The 17,458-nt window shown below is 34.7% G+C and overlaps 2 protein-coding genes across 3 annotated transcripts; one reads left to right on the forward strand and one right to left on the reverse strand.

Annotated features, from left to right (window-relative positions):
- Nucleotides 1-771: 771 nt before the first annotated feature.
- On the reverse strand, nt 772-7,269 carry LOC115992165 (probable anion transporter 5). The gene is made up of 3 exons (XM_031116247.1): nt 6,875-7,269; nt 5,268-5,312; nt 772-2,636 (listed from the first exon to the last, which is right to left on the reverse strand). The coding sequence occupies exon 3, from the start codon at nt 2,513-2,515 to the stop codon at nt 1,190-1,192; it is 1,326 nt and encodes a 441-aa protein (XP_030972107.1). The 5' UTR covers nt 2,516-2,636; nt 5,268-5,312; nt 6,875-7,269; the 3' UTR covers nt 772-1,189.
- Nucleotides 7,270-12,519: 5,250 nt separating this feature from the next.
- Nucleotides 12,520-17,132, forward strand: LOC115991860 (60S ribosomal protein L18a-like protein). 2 transcript variants are annotated; one of them, XM_031115810.1, is made up of 4 exons: nt 12,520-12,856; nt 13,873-13,957; nt 14,541-14,655; nt 16,797-17,132. In XM_031115810.1, exons 1-4 carry the CDS (start codon nt 12,661-12,663, stop codon nt 16,857-16,859), a joined length of 459 nt encoding a protein of 152 aa, XP_030971670.1. In that variant the 5' UTR covers nt 12,520-12,660; the 3' UTR covers nt 16,860-17,132. The 2 variants fall into 2 exon arrangements, with proteins under 2 accessions (XP_030971670.1, XP_030971671.1); XM_031115811.1 differs by having other exon boundaries at nt 13,882-13,957.
- Nucleotides 17,133-17,458: the final 326 nt, after the last annotated feature.

Here is a 17,458-nt window from a genome sequence, read left to right on the forward strand (position 1 = left end):
GTCACATGTGCGGTACGATGTGGTGCGTTTTAAAGTTTAGCCAAAACCATAACCACACCACACCTCATTTTTGCGGTCACATATATGGTGTGGTGTATAAGATGCGGTTTGAATAATTTGAAATCGGTATATATTTCAAATTTTGGGTTTTTTTCTACCCAGCCCAAAACTAATTTTTCTCTTTATTTTGGTACGAGTTTTAAGCCAAAACCATAACCGCACCACACCTCATTTTTGCGGTCACATATACGATGTGGTGTATAAGATGCGGTTTGAATGATTTGAAATTGGTATATATTTCAAATTTTGGGTTTTTTTCTACCCAGCCCAAAACTAATTTTTCTTTTTATTTTGGTACAAGTTTTTAGCTATTGAACTAGTTTTTCTTTATTTTGGGTTGGCTTTCTTAATCAACACTTACTAGGGTTATCATTTTTTTTTTTTTTGAAAAATTAGGGTTATTAAATTATTAATAATATATATATAATATTAAAAATAATTAAATATATTAATATATAGAGAGGGTGCGGTGCAGTGCGATTTGTGTGGTTTTCTTATTATAAAACCGCAAACCGCATTGCACCATGCGGTGTGGTGCGGTGCAGTTATGCTATTTTATAGGCAATTTCAATACAATTTTTGCGATTTGTGCAGTTTATGCGGTTTAGTAAACACCCCTCTTCACATAAATCTAATACCTTATTTTCTGTGCTGTCAATAAATTACACCTGATTCCTGAACATGTCATGAAGATGCAATGTTTCATGAGCCAAATGAAAACCTGCTCGATTATGGCGTAGCGATTGAAAAAACAAGCAAATAAGTTACAGATTCTTTACATTTGGAACATTAAAGAATATTTTGCAGTATCTTTCCATCCTATGCCTACACTACCATTTAAATTCTTTTATGGACTGCTGGACATCTTACACCCTTCCTGGAAAAGAATTATATGCTGGGCAACCCTCATAACACTCATCAACAAAGGTCATACCTAGTGCACAAAGCTCCCACTTTTGTAAGGGTTTGAGAGAAGTCGTGGTAAGCAACCTTACAACCAATTTATTGGAGAGGCTGATTTTCGAACTCCCAAGATATTTGTAGGGCTCATCAGCAGATATTTGTAAATTGAATCTTGACCGTAACAAAGTACTGGTGAGATTTTATCTTGACATGGAACAAGATTAACTCAGTCAAAAATTCTCTCCCCAGTGGAAAACAATAAAAACACCAAACTACTAAATATGCATAGATACCCTGGTATGTAAAACACTAATCTCCAGCTATCTGGACTTGAAAGATCTGAATCAGAAGTTTTCGCAGTTTCAAGAAGACAACCAGTGAGATGAACTCCAATGATGCCAGCAAAGGTACCGGCAGTATTAGAAACTCCCATAACAATCCCTGCATATCTTGGAGCAATATCCATGTGGTTCACTGCAAACCCAGCTCTTCCTAGTGCCAAGAAACCAAGAGCCACAGAAGAACAAAACACTGCCCCACTGGAAGTTCTGAAGATAGGAAGTGCTATCAATGCAAGAGAAGCAACTAAGAACCCTACAGTGTTCAACAACTTCCTGACTCCAGTCACCGACAAGATCCTCTTGGTGATTAAGTGGTCAGCAACCACCCCGCCAATATTTGAAAATATAAACATGTTAAAATAAGGCATCATTTTAGATGATCCCATCTCCTGAAGGCTAAGCTGCAGTCCTTTCTCAAAGTATGTTGGCAGCCAGTTCATCAACACATACAAACCATAATGGAAGGTGAAATTATTTACCACAATTGCCCAAACTGGCAAGCTGAGTACAATTTTTTTCCATGGTATGTTGGCAGTTCTGCCAGAAATTCCTCCATTCTCCACTTTCACTTTCTGGTTTCCTTTAACTGGCAACAAAGATTCACCAAAACCAGCAGCAGTGGCTTTTGGATGTTCAGACCAAGGAGGGTCACTAGCATAGTTGAACCAAAGCATGCACCACATGGCACCTAATGCCGCCTCAGCAAGAAATACTGATTGGGGTCCTTTATACTTTACTAAGCTTGGAAGGAAAAGCATTCCTGCAGCTGCACCAAGGTACATCCCAGACATTGTTAGAGAAACAGATCTGGATCTTTCGTGGGGTGGCACCCACTGTGCTAGAACTGTGTGGATGGAGGGGAAGATGAAGCCTTGTGCCACACCAACAAGTAAGCGGGCAATCACTAAAACTGTGACTTTATTGGGGTCTAGTGGTACTAATGCACAAGTCAATGACCATAACACAAAAGAAATAAGGAGGACCTTTCTACCACCAATTCTCTGAGCTGCCCATCCACCAGGCACCTGAGAACAGGCATATCCACAATAGAATGTAGCAAGTATAGTTCCTTTAGTTGATTGGTTTACCCTAGCAGCATCAGCAGCAATTGTATATGCAATAGAGAAGCCTACACGTTCTATGTAGCAAACAGATGTGCTGATGAAGGTTAAAATGACAATCAAGTAACGCTTTGGAAATGTCATCATCATCGTACTTCACCTTTAGTTTTTTCTAGATACTTACTCTGTCAATAGTTTTCAAATGAACCAGTCTAAAAAACAGCTCTTTATCCATTACCAAATGGTTCCAGAAAAGACAACAGCTTCATGCCTATCACATATTAGAAGAAAACTAAATAAGTATAGCTCATACTAGTCAACAGGAGCAAATTAACAAAAGAGCAAAAAATGACCAACTTGCAAAGCAATATAGAGAGAAAACTACTCACAAAGAGCCAAATCTCTACATAAAATTGTTTTACTGGATATCAGGAAATGGAAAATATGCATTAGAGAAACCCACTACTTATAACAGTAGGAGATCTCTAAATGAAAATCCGAAGCAAATCTTTTGATTGAAAAAAGCCCATTTATCTCATGCTAATAGATGGCCATAAATACATATAACATTGATCCCAAATATCTGATGATGATAATTTCTATCACCAATAGATGGGTACATGATTTTGCGTTTCTCAGTTAAGAGTCATCAATCAGCGTGTGTGCAAGAGATCTGCTAAATTGGAGACGGTCATAGAGGCATCCACTTATAAATATGGATTCCACCAGAAATACTAGGGAGAAGAGCATAAATGGGATTGAAATCAAATGCCATAAGAATATATGATAAGTTATTCAATGAAGAAATTTGTTCAACCTTGATATATATTGCTCAACCTTGATATATATGAAACAAAATCTAAGTCAAGCAATAGCTAACAATGTCAAAAGTGATAATAGCATCATGAGTAAAACTGCTTGCATATAAAAATTTAAGAAAAAAAAAAGGTTATGCAGAAACTTACTTATCAAAAAGGTTATGCAGACAAAGTAAAAGGCCCTGACACCTAGTTTCAACTATACTATAACAATGATCTTTTTTTTTTCTTAAGTAAACTATAACATTGATCATTAACCTGGCAGTATAGTGAAGCAGCTACCACATAAGAAATTAAACAATGGAAAATTATATTTATGGGATATATCTAGATCAACATTGAAAAGTTTCAAAATCAACAAATGTAAAACCCTGACCAAGGACTTCCTATTCCAAGAAAAATGTACAACCCTCACCGCCACTCCCATCCGGCCATCTCCCCACACCCCCCAAAGAATAATATAATTAGGTCCCTCTGCTCTTTCTCATGAAATAAGAGTCTTTTAACATTTCTTTACTTAGCAAAAGCACACTCAACACACAATAAATCAATGTTTCTAATATTCATTGAACATTAGACACTGAACATTAGATGCACAAAGTTTTCCAATCATTACATGTGCAAGCAAATTTAGTTAAATTCACTACTTGAACTTGCTTGAGTGCCTCCTGCAATTACATTTACTAAGATTCGACTACAAAAAATGAAAAACAAGCCCTGTTCAACAATTCATGCAGCACATTTAACGCACAGCATTTCCCAATATATCAAGTTACAATCTTCTTTTCAAAAAAAATTACTCAAAGTTTTTCAATTTCTAAAATTTTTTGTATAGAAAATTTGAAACAATAATAAATGGACAAAACGTGATAATAATTTAGTCATGCAAAGTTTAAAAATAACATAACATTTTATAAAATTCTCTTGTACTTCGTAAAAATTCATAACAGTGATAGCTATGATCAAAATGAAGATGTCGTTTAATCAAAACATATCAAAATAATAGTAATTGTCCTTGTTCATGTCTTCTGACATGTAAAGAAAAAATTGTTTGTGTGGTACAACACCTTAAAAATAGTGTTTGTATAAAAATCAAACACTTTTAAGAGGTCAGGGTTTTGTGTGTGTGTGTGTGTATACTCATTATAGTTTCTTTATTTGATTCAGTATGCTAAGATGTTTACCCACTATTAAATACAATATAACAGTGAAAAAGATAGATTTCTATATTGGTCTTTGGATTTGGGTATTTTACAAGATATCAATTTCACAATTTGGCAAAAGAGGAGACTTTTAGATGTATCTTATTAAACTTCCGTGATAACCTATCAAGTCACAGATTTTTAAAAACAAAGAACTAATGATCATGATCAATCCCAACAGAGAAGATGACTGAAGCTTTCAATCTCTGTTAGTGTCATGTAAAGGAATCACTGAAAACACCCACATGTATGAGGTTCACTAGAAAGCAAATCATCATAGTCAAATAAAGTATCTATTCAATCATATATCGTATCCTCCTACCCACAGTAATAACCCAAAACGTGTCAAGCCAGCAAGACTATGAAACATATTACCTAAGTTACCACAGCATACTGAATAAAATAAAGAAACAGATGACAAGAAGGGCTGACTGGTTGACCCCAGTCTTCCAGAAACTGATTTGACCAAACTAAATCGTAGTAGGAAGAGGTCAGATAGGAAAAGTATGATAACGACTACTTCTTAAATACAATAGAGGTTACCATAAAAAATCTTTAGGTGTGGTGCATGTATTTTCAATATTTTTCCTATTTTAATTGTTTTCTGCTTATATCTCCTTTTTTTTTTTGGGTGGGGGGGTTGTTTGAGGAACTGCACAATATCACACTATGAGCTACAGTTCTGGGGAGGTTATGGTATCATACTCCAGGATAATTTGAATATGTAAGAATTCACAACCTAAGCATGAATATATTCAATTTTTCTACACCTTATAACTTAAATTCAGTGTAAATAAAACGTACAGAGGCAAACAATACAAAGATGATACCTATAGTGCAAGTAGATAATGTGGTTGCCTACATGAAACATAGATGCATTACCTGAGCAGCATAAGTCTGCTGAAATGGGCTCTTATCTGCATTGAACTGAAAAGAATCAATACATCAGAATCATTAAGTGTGGGGAAAATAATATACAGAGAATTTCTCAAAGCAATATATCATAATTTTTAAGTATCTATAATACATAGATATACAAAGGAAGTAATCTTTATACCTCAACAGAAATTCTATATATCATCCTTCATAAGCTTAACAATATCGAGCTGCTATTTCTACTAAGTAATAGATACAGAATTACAGATCCTATATCTTGAGCCTCAAAAAGGCTCTAACTCAAAACATATAACCTAGTGACTACCAAGGACCTGATATAATGGATATTCCAAAAGCTAATTACACCAATAGCCACTTTTTGCGCTACTAAATGTATTATAACACTTAGCAATAGCATCATTGTTATTTTCAAAGATAAACATAAAAATAAATAAATAAATCCTCAGCAACTAAAACGAACAACGATTTCTGAATCATTTGCACAAAGTTAAAATCAAACCATTGTTAAGCTGAATTTCACTTCTTACTGCCTTAATTAACTCATATTAAATTCCAATAACTATTTTTGCAACCAAAAACTCACTCCTCAATCAATCACACGACCATTCAAAAAATTCAGCAAAGAAAACCTAACAGCAAAGCATCATTGCTAATCAGAACTCAATTGTAGATATTTTCATATGCACTTTTTTAAATTAAATTTTTTTAAAGAAAAAAATCCTCACTCAGCAACTAAAACAAAAAATTATTTCGAATACATTTGAACAAAATTAAAATCAAACTATTTTTTGAACTGAATGCCACTTCAAACTGCGCTAAATTGACACATATTAAATTCTGATAACATTGTCGCAAACCACACCAAATCCTCACTCCTCAATCAATCAACAAACCAATCACACTCACAGCAATTCAAAACCTGCCCTAGGGGTGGGTAGACAGGCCTCCCCCTCGTCTACAGCTTCATTCACTCATGTATTCTTCCTACAAGTCCATCTTCTACCTATCCTGTATTCCTGTGGTCCTAATTTTTCAACCTTTCTGAATGAACACTAGATTTTATTTACTTGCCCAAATGTGCTTGCCATTTAATCAGATCCTTGGCATGTGCTAGCTAACCATTTCATCAAAAATGTAGTGAAGAATTCCAAACTCTCATAAAAAACCCAACTTGTCATTTCCAAAACCAAAAAACTCTTAAAGAGATTTAACATACCCAAAAAGAAAGAAAAAAAACTAATCAAATTTAAAACAATTTAGAAAATCTTATTCAGTCAAATATTCTTCCTACAAGTCCATGTTCTAACTATCCTGTGCTCCTAATTTTCAATCCTTCTGAATGAACACTAAATCTTAGTTATTTGCCCAAATGTGCTTGCCATTAAATCAGATACTTGAATTGTGCTATCTAAACATTTCATCAAACAAGTAGTGAAGACTGAAGACTTCCAAACTCTCATAACAAACCCAACTTGTCATTTCCAAAACTTGAAAATTCTTTAGAGATTCAACATACCCAGAAAGAAAAAAACTAATCAAAATTAAAAACAATTTAGAAAACCTTATACAATGATGAATGAAAAGAGGCTTACCAGTGTTGTGATTTGTAAGAGAAGATCTGAACACATTTGTTATGCATATGAAGCAGCAACAGATATGGCCTCCCCCACAAAGGCGAGAGACAGATACAGAGACAGAGTGTGAAGTCAGCAGAATTGAGAGATTCGTAAAGTACTTCTGTAATAGTAGTTGCTGAAGAAGATGTATTTTTTTTTCTTTTTAAGTACTTAGCAAAATGCTACTAGGAATTCGACAGTTTCACGTGGTGCAGACTGTAGTACTAGGATTCTTTTCAATGGAGAGAGAGAGAGAGGAACATGGATCATGGACGTTCCCTGCTAAAGCGCTTTCATTAGTATAGCTCTCTCTCTCTCTCTCTCTCTCTCTCTGTGTCTCACTCAGATTGACTGATCTTTAGATTTCTATCTTTTTTGAGAATCTTTAGATTTCTATCTTTACCATAGATATTATATCATTTGGAATATTTTCACTTTAAAAAATAAACCCTATGAGGGCGTTTGGCTACTCTGTTTTCCTGCGTCTACGTTTCCGTTCTGCGTTTTCTTTGTTTTTTTTTTTTTTTTTTTTTTTTTTCTTTTCATATGTTATGCACAAAATTTACCACTGTAGCAGTACTGTTTATGTACTGTAGCAATACTGTTTATGTATTAAAAAATATTAAAAATAGGTCTTACGGTACTTTTCACACATTTAAAAATTATTTTGCTACAGTGTTTTCAGTTTTCAGTTTCAGCAACAATAAGCTCAATCCAAACGGACTCACATATTTTTGGGTTGTAAATGATGAACAACTCAACTTTTAAAAATAATAAATTAAACCCCAAACTTTAAAAATGTTGAGTTTGGCTACAACCATTTGCATCGCCTCGCGCAAAAATTCATGTCTATTTCAATATAAAAATCTACTTTTTCTATTTTACTTAATTACTTTTCAAAACATCTCATGTTATATTATATATTTATACTATATTTAATTAAAATATTGATTTTTCTTGAGTTTTTTTGTTGTTTATCTTTATTCACATATAATAATCATCATTAACTTTCTTCCTTCGTTCTCGAGATACGTAAAGAAAGAATAAACAACTAAATGCAAAATGAATAATGTCAGTATAAATTTATATGGTTACTATGAAAAACTTGTAAATTTATACAATTATACATGGATTGATGTGAGTTATTTTTAGATAAAACTGTGTAAACTCTACATCTTTTTCTATTATACATAAATAAATGTAAATGCTCTAAAGTGTAAAGCATACTTTTGATGTCTGGGGGTCTTTGGATTTTATACTCTAAAGTTTCAGAATTTGAATTTCACCCTTTGGAACTATATTTCGTTTGCATTAGCAATCCCTTAGTCCATATTTTTCATTAAGTGACACTTAGGTTTATCACATTTGTTTAGTTTGTCCAATAAAATGATGTTAAGTCGTTATGATTCGTCCATATTTTCAGTTAGCTATCACCTAAGTCTATCACATATCATTTGTCATTCTCTCGAAATTACCAAAAAAAAAAAAAATCCACTTGATAATATTGAGCCACTCTTTTTAAAGTATTTAGCATGTCAAGTTCTATGCATATTTTATCACTTAATATTTTTTGAAAATTTAAGTAAAAATACACATAGAACTCGATTTGAGGATATCAAGTTTTACACCGAACTAAATTTTGTAAAATCGAGTTCCAAAATATGGATGTTTTGCTACGTATTTTTAAAAGGCATTTAGCCATTTTCCCCTAATAATATTATGGGCTATTAAGTTTGCTTCTTTATAGATATGCGCTACAAACCAACATTCAAAAGCTTTGAGAATATTTATAGTTTCCAAAATAATGTGCTTAATGGACCTATGAGGCTATTGTGAGAAGTTTTGTAAAGGCAAAATCACGTTTGATGCATCACCTCCACAAATCAGGTTCTTCAATCTAAGCTCTACTGATTTACTCACTACAACACACTCTCTTATGGCGGTCTCTTTGGTAAAACTCAATGACTAGTAATCTAATTTCCCTCTCGTTGATTGAAATATCTAAGAGCATCCATAGCAGGTGTGGTAAATGTGCTAAATGCCAAATATTTGGCATATTTGCCACATCAAACACAAAAATGGAGCTTTATGAGATGTGCCAAATCTCAAAAATTATACAACATGGCTACAATACCATTGCAAATTTGCAACGGTACAAACAGATGTTGCAAAAGTTTTATTATTTTATATTCCCTTTTCTCTCTCCTCTCTCTTCATTTTTTCTTTTCTCTTCTCTCTCACTCTCTGGTTCACTCTCTCTTCTCCCTGTACCGGTTCCCTCTCTCTTCGACTAGTCCGGGATGTTCATCGTCAGCGACGACGGCGTAGCTCCGACGACGACAGCGTGCTCCGCCACGCTCGATCTCATCCACGCTCCAGCTACACTCGATCTCGCCGATCTCATCCTAAGGCCGCCGTCGATCTCACGCTCTAGCCACTCTGCCTCTCTCTGGTTGTGGGTTTTTTTTTTTTGGCTGCAATTTGGGTTGATCTGATGGTGGTGGTGGGCTGTGGGCTATGGGCGGTGACAGTGGTAATGGTGGTGGGCTGTGGGGGTAATGGCCCTCTCCTCTCTGTTTGAATCGATGGCTCTTTGTTTTGTTTGAATCGGTGCTAAATCGGTGTTGAATCGGTGGTGGTTTGGCATTTGGGTGGTGGTTGTGCTTGGTGATTGGTATTTGCTGGTGTTTTTTTTTTTTTTTTTCCCTGTTTTGTTGGTGGTTTCTGCCTTACTGGGTGTGTGATGGTGGGGTGGTGGTGGTGGTTGCTACCTTGTTGGGCATGTGTGGTGGTGAAGTGGTGGTTGTGCCGGTGGTGGCTAGTCGGTGTTGTTGCGGCAGTAGTGGTTGGTGGCTGTTGTTGCTTGGTGATTGGTATTTGTTTGTTGTTGGTGGCTGAGATAATATATTATTTTAATGAGTAGTATATATTATTTTAATGTATAGAATTGAATGATAAAATATCTGATAAATGGAATGTTGTAAAATGATGTGGTAAAATAATAAAGTAGGTCTTTGATGTGACAAAATGACATAATTTTTGCCACGGCTACTGTGGATGCTCTAATGAAGCAAGCATGGCACCTCTCGCTAAGCATATATTTAAAAAAGCTATCAGAGGAGCGGACCGACTAGTTAATTTAATTAAGGAAAGCGTCATTTCAAAGGGAGATCTTACATGATACATGTCCATCCTTTTTTAATACCACATTCTTTTGGAACAAGATGGGGAACTTTTCATTTCTATCTTTTCTAATTTTTGGATTTTCATGGTGACTTGCAATCTTGCATATATTTTGGAATAAACTTGTGGGACAACATTTTCACAACAAAATTTAGATGGTAAGCTGTTAATGGAAGATAAAATAATAATAATAATAATAATAATAATAATAATGTAGTGATGGACTCAGATGAAAATTAATAATAATTTGTCACTTAGGTTTTATTGTGAAATTATTGTATTCGTAACATTACTCTATATTTTGTGTAGGTTTGTTTTTGCCTTGGACACTGAAGTACCTTTTAATAATGTTTTGAACTTTAGAGAATTTGTCAATTGACCGTTTTATAAAACTTTTTATAGAAAAAAAAAAGTAATAGATTTGTTTGACTACTTTTTATATTTCATATAAAAATAGTATTAAAACTTTAAAAAAAGAAAAAGAAAAAGACTAGCCTCTATTTTTTTTTGGGTAAAAGTTAATAATTTGGTAGGAAGATAAACGTGCAGATGATTTTTTTATTTTTGTTTAACTTGTTTTTCTATATATTTTTTAAAAAGTAAACTTATAGTTGTTTTGAAGAAGTGGGTTAGTGGGAGAGTAATCCTATTTTGTAGAAAATATTTTAGTAGAGAGTTAGAATATATTTTTATAGTGTTATCCTCAAGTTTTACCCTTAGTTATATGTACGTTGTATGAGTATTTTGGAACAAAAAGGAATATCTAGTCTGTTGAGGTCCAAAAAAAAAAAAGGGTTACAATAAAATAAGCCCAAAAGAAATGGAAGAGCAAGTCAAGCCCAAAAGAAATGGAAGAGCAAGTCAAAGCCCAAAAGAAAAAATCCAGGCTAAACCCAAAAGTAACAGGAACGGATGACCCATGGGGGATAAAAGAAAAGCCAGAGGATCCTGAAGCCCAGAAAAGGAAGCAGCATCCCAAAAGAGACCATGGCAAAAATATAAAGAAGCAAGGATCCCCAGAACCCTTCAAGCACAAATAAAAAGGAAGACTGAGACAGATCGGTAGAAAGAAGACAGGAAAAGAAGAAAAAAACAAGAAGCGCAAAACGACCTCTCATAGCACAGACAGCAAAAGGCCTCGGGGAACCAGGACAGGGAAGAAAGAATAGCAACGAACGACTTTCGTTGATGGCAGAACAAGATTCCGCCCAAATAGGAAAGAAAGGGAAAAGAGAAACACGCCAGAAATGGGGATACCGAGAAGGGCATACCTCAGCACGTCCCAAAGAGGATGACCGACCAGAAGCTTTTGAAGGAATCAGAACCAAGAGAAGGGAAGAATGAGGGAAAACGGCAAAGGAACTTACCAAGGCAACAGGGACAGAACATGCTCTGTTTGCAAAAGAGCAAAACAGAGGAACCCGGGATACCCAGAAAAATTCCATTATAAAAGGAGGGGACGGGTCGTGAAGAAAGGGACGAGAAAAAAGAAAAGAAGCACAAAAAAAAAAGAGAAGAAACTCTCTAGGAAGAACCATCAGAAAGATCCATCCAGAAAGAAAAATACTAAGGGAAGAACAAAATACTGTCTCCCGATATCCTGTAAAGGCCACTATTGCACATACTCGGATTCAACGGGAATCAAACTTTGCAAGTTTTGAAGGCTGAAATAGCCATTCAAGACTGCAATTTTTGAGCTTGATTGGACCTTGTATCACGTCTTAGTGAGCTTTCTGTAATCAAACAGACAATTTGTTAATAAAATACTGCTTATTAATTCCCAGGATCCCACTGCACCTTTTTCTTTATCGTTCTTTTTTTTTTTGCTAATCCTGTCTTTCTTCTGAATTTACGTTGTTAATATTTTGGCATTCTACAATATCCTCGTTTGTCATTTTTGTATGATGTCAGGAGTATTCTCTGCACCTACTTGACTCTTAAACAGCTCGTTAGCTGCGGTGAGCCAAGGCCCGGTCCACCAAATCCTCTCTTCCTTTTTTTTCATTTAGGCCCGGGATCCTTGGGCCTGAGTATCTTGAAAGAAAAGCACTCTCACATAGTCCAAACAAGGGAAGCTCTTAAATACTACAGAATAGATTAACAAATCTAACTAATCACTACGTCCACAATATTTTCATAACACTTTCACAATAAATCATAGTTATAATTTGAATTTACCACTGGAATTATTTTTTTGCCCACCAATAACAACTCATAAGAACTTGTCACTTAAAATTTATTATGGAAGTGTTGCTTACATAGCATTTCTCTAACCAATAATAGGTTTTTATATTGCTCCCTATCAAAAAAAAAAAAAAAACCGAGAAGTCAACCAAATCGAACAAAACAGCCAAGCACAAAAACGAGTCGGGTTGGTGGGCTTGGGTCAAATCCTTTCAAAGCTGTAAGCCTATAAATACCTATTCTTTACCGCGTCAAAATATTTTGGTTACTGCACAGCGGAGTTGAGCTGAGAAGAAACGAGGAGGCTGACGATCACGTTCACGTGTTTCTCTGAAACCCTAACCCCCAAAATTCAAAAAATTCCTATCCGATTTGATCGGAAAAAAGAAAGAGAAATGAGCGAAGAAGGCAAGGGCAGAGGAGTGACCGGCAACCAGCAGAACCAGCTCCCCTATGGCACGTTCCAAGGCGTCGCCAACTACTACCCTCCTGCCCCTCAGCCACAGCCTCAGCCGGTTGTCGGTTTCCCTCAGCCAGTTCCTCCCCCAGGTTACCATCATCATCTTCCTTATGGATACCAAACCGGTCAAGGTATAAATTCAAAATTTTGATTATTTTGGATTAAAAATATTTTGTTTGTTTTGTGAATTATGATTGGTTATAGTGCAAATTATAGTAACTCTAAGGGAAATGAGTGTGTCAATTTTGGTGTTCAATTGGTTATGATTGATTGGTTGTGGTTGGGCTATTCAAGTGTGGTATTTATATTTTGATGTTATTGCTTAGGTTGCATTTTATTGATTATATATTTGGTTGAGTTACTAATTTAGATGGAATCTAAATAGTAATAGAAGAGCTAGGATCTTATGAAATATGGATCTTGATTGAGATTAATTATGTTTCCTTTAAAGGTTCTAATATGATGTGAATTCTCCATAGTCGTGAATTTCAGTTAGCTCAACTAGTAAAGTTTCTTATCGTCAAATGAGAGATTTGAGGTTTGAACCTTGTCTGCACCAAAAACCAATTGGTGTCTTGGCTTGGAGCAAATGCCATAGAGTGAAGTTCTATCATATTATATTTTTGGAAGTTACAAGTGATGCCTCTGAATATGAAATACCTATGACTCTTAGGCCATTGATTAACGTTAGAAGGTAATTTAATCCTAGTCTCTGTGCAAAACAACGTTCTAACATGTTGCATGTGGATTCCTCACATCAAGAGATCCTAATTATCCTACTGAGAATGACGCAACATTTGCAAATAGACCATTTTTTGCCATGGGTTTTATGAGTAAGTCTCCATTTTCCACACTATTGGGGAAATTCTTATCTCTAGACGTCTCTTTGTTTGTCTGTCTATCTTCTATCTGCTGCATACCTGTATTTTGAGCTTTAACAAGGACGTTAACATGCATGCCTGTAACAACCTCTGAATGTTTATAGCTATGTACTTGAAGTTCTTGTCAATATTGAAATTGAAGTGGCTACTACATATGAATGCTATACAAAATATTTGTAAAGTTGACCAGAAAGAGGGAAAAAATTTACAGTTTGGTTTAATCTTCCTTTCTTATGATTTTTATTTTTAAATGTTTTTGTTTAAAGTTGTTCAAGGTTATGCTGTTGTTGAGGGAACACCTATAAGGGAACCACGTCTTCCTTGCTGTGGTATCGGTATGGGCTGGTTCTTGTAAGTTCTTTTCTATGGATAATTCTTAATTACATCATTTTCCTTTATTTATGTTTTTTTTTTAGAAGGGGGGGGGGGGGGGGGGGGTGGGGTTGAGTTTATTTGACTTCTATGAAGTGTTGTCTACGGTTAAATAGCTCTCCCACACTCAGTTGTATTGAGTTACCTCTAAACTGCATGTCTTAAGCTATGGCAACTTAGATAATTGCCAGTTGCGGCCTAGTACTTTCTGAGGCATGAGGTAAGAGGTGCATATGGGAAGCACTTCAGTAATAAAATGATGATTTTCTATAACAAATTGCAAATCTAAAATTCATGAAGTTATACTAGTATAATATCGTCTAGGATAAACATATTCACTTACCAGGTGAAAAAGTAAATAAAAATTTGAATATATATGCGACCCTAAGAAATTGGAACTAGTTAGAAATATGGTAGTGAGAAGGGGATAAAACTGTCCGACATCTGTGGTGGATATCATAACTGATCAGAATCTCCAACACGACCTTATAGTGTAATTTGATGATTCATTTTTTTTGGACTTGTATTTGACTGTTACTGATTCACCTTTTTCTTTTTCAAGGTTTTTATTTGGTTTCTTTTTTGGTGGCATTCCCTGGTACATTGGAACTTTTATTCTGCTCTGTGCACGAGTTGATTACAGAGAAAAACCTGGATATATTGCTTGCACAATAGCTGTAAGTATTTTTGTTGTGCAGTATCTCTTTTATCTCTTGCCTGAGGTTGTTTTCTGTTTATATTATTTTCTTTCTTTATGATTCCATGTATTGATATGGACTTCAGCAAATAATTTTGCAAGTGTTCATTACATATCTTTTGAGACTGGCCCTATCATCTTGAAATGAGCAATCTACACATATTTTCTGAACTTGTGATTAGTGCTATGGCACAGCAGGAGACAGAGTAGTTGCTGGATCTGGTTCATAATTTAATCGCATGCTAGGAAGTAGTGCATCAGCTTCACCACTCTTTCAAGTTGGCCTGTTGAATTGGAGAGTTGGGGTTTTGAATAAAAGCTTAATGTCCAACATTATTTGGAAGGAGTGGATCCTGTATATTTATAGCTGGAGTATGATGCATGTAAGTCAGGGAATTGGAATTCTCTGTGCTAGAAATGTTTAGGGTCTGGAATAAATATAGAAAAAGAGTGTTCTTGGTTTTTACTTTTTAGGTCCCTCTAGTGGTGGAGCTGGTTACGTCTTAAATAACTAATAATAGTTACTGAAAAATATCCAAAAATAATCATTTATGTTTTTACTCTTTAAAACATGTATACAAATTTTTTTATTTTTGAAATTATTAAGTTGTAAGTTTTTAATATTATGAATTTTACCTCAAAACTTATAAGTTTTCTAAAATTATATGAAGGAATATTTTAAATTCTGAGATTGTGCAAAAATCTTCACATTTTATTTTACCCTAAGGGGTAGCACAATTGGTTGAGAACCATGCCTCATAAAGTGGAGGCCACTGGTTCAAATCTTTCCTTCCCCTTGGGACCAAAACTTACTTATAAAGAAATAAATTTCTCTTCTTTCTGAAATACTTCTTCATTTTTAACTTAGAAGAGATATTTATAAAGACTTTTTGTCAATGTAAATTTTCAGTGTGAGACTTTTGCACCTCAGGAATGAAAGACAAAGGGGTAGAGTGGCTCATTTATAAGTAAAGACAATTTTAAAGTCATTTTATTATTCAGTGTGGGACTTCTTGTTTTATGAGAGAGACTTGTATTGAAATTCTCGCATTGGAAAAATTGAAAGAGGATGTTATACTTCCTCATCTAAAAATACCACACCCCAAATTCGAAACATTAAATGTATAGACTAGCTTTTGTGTTGGCCTAACATTCTTTAGTTGATTATTAAAAAAAACATTCTTTAGTTCAATGTGGAGTTTATTACTTGGTCCACTTTAATAAAAGAACCCATGCATGTAAGCCTTTTTTTTTGGTGGGGGGGTGGGGGTTGATAAGTCACAGATTTTATTAATTTAAAAAAAAATATTATGTCAAAGTTTGTCAAAACCAGTTCAGGTTCTTGGACCAATTTGAGCAGTTTGTGAATTTAGGCCAAACTGGTATAGGTCCAGTTTTAAGATTATGAGTATAGGTGCCTTTCAAGGTATGATTTATGATATATGGCCTATGGTCTTGGAGGCTTCCAAAGTATGTTGCATTACTTAAAAAACTTCTGGTTTTACAAGGTGCATGATCTGTCTGATTTATGGTAATTTTTTCAAGATATTTTGTGTTCATTATTGTTAACATAAAGTCTTTTTCATCATGAATAAAACTCATTGCTTATCAAAAAAAATCAGATGGTGATGTGCATTTCATTTGTGTGCTACCAAATGATAATCTATAAATATATTTGCTAAACATCTAATACATAGTTTGGTGCATTTAGATGTGAGGTACAATCTTACTAATGATATATGTTGCTAGTTGCTGGCATAATGCTGTTTGTAAATGCTACGTGTACAAAATTACTACATTTTGGTTACCAGCTGACATGTTCATTGAGTTCTAGTGCCATGCGTATCCCAACTAACCCCCTCTGTGAATTTGGAATACAGAACGTGCAAGCAGTCTGTACAACAGTACAAGTTAATATAGTCATGTTATTTATTAAATGCTAGAGCTGATTTTACTCTTGGTTTCTTCACTGGTTTGTGTTAGGAATTTCTAATTTTGACAATTGGCCTTCCTTTCGCTTCTTTGTAAAAATTGATATTTTTGATCCGCTTGTTTGCTGGCTGAGAAATGATGATATATGCTTTGCCTGTACTCACGCAATTTTTATTTTTACACGTGCAGTCCACACTGTGTGCGATTGCTGTTTTGCTTGGTGTAACAAGAGCTCATGGTCATGGCTGGTGAGATTATAGGATCAATTGCAAAATCTGATGTATATATGCCTGTATCCAAAGAACAAATTGGTTGGTTATTATAATTTTCCTTGGAGGCTGTTCTAACCTGTATTTGTGCATATGTATTGTTGCCATTCTTCTGAATTCGTAGCAAATTCCTATTAGATTGCCAATTATTGAAAATATCATGGCAATGAAAGGAAATGCTGTATATTTTTAAAACTCAACTTAAAATGTTATTCTGATTCCGTTAATATATAAATTCTATTGGCAATGTGCATGTCCTAAACTGTCGCACTGAGTTTCTTGTACTCAAGTGCTTGTTCCGTGTATGTCAAATTTTTTTTTTTTTTGATGAACAGTTCCGTGTATGTCATTGATTTGCCATCTAGATCTGCCCAGTCAAAACGGTCTTGTGATATCAAATTATATATGGTGTATATAGTGTGACACCTTTTTAATGTTATAACATTCAATAATTATTGAATTGTTATTTTAAAATATTTACGTGTTTTCTTTGTTTATTATGCCCAACTCAACTTCATGTTAATCGTGTATCCAATTTGATCCACTAGCTCATTTTTTACGGGAGATTTGAATTTTGGATAA

This window comes from Quercus lobata, chromosome 5, assembly GCF_001633185.2.
Source record: "Quercus lobata isolate SW786 chromosome 5, ValleyOak3.0 Primary Assembly, whole genome shotgun sequence".
Taxonomy (NCBI): Eukaryota; Viridiplantae; Streptophyta; class Magnoliopsida; order Fagales; family Fagaceae; genus Quercus; species Quercus lobata.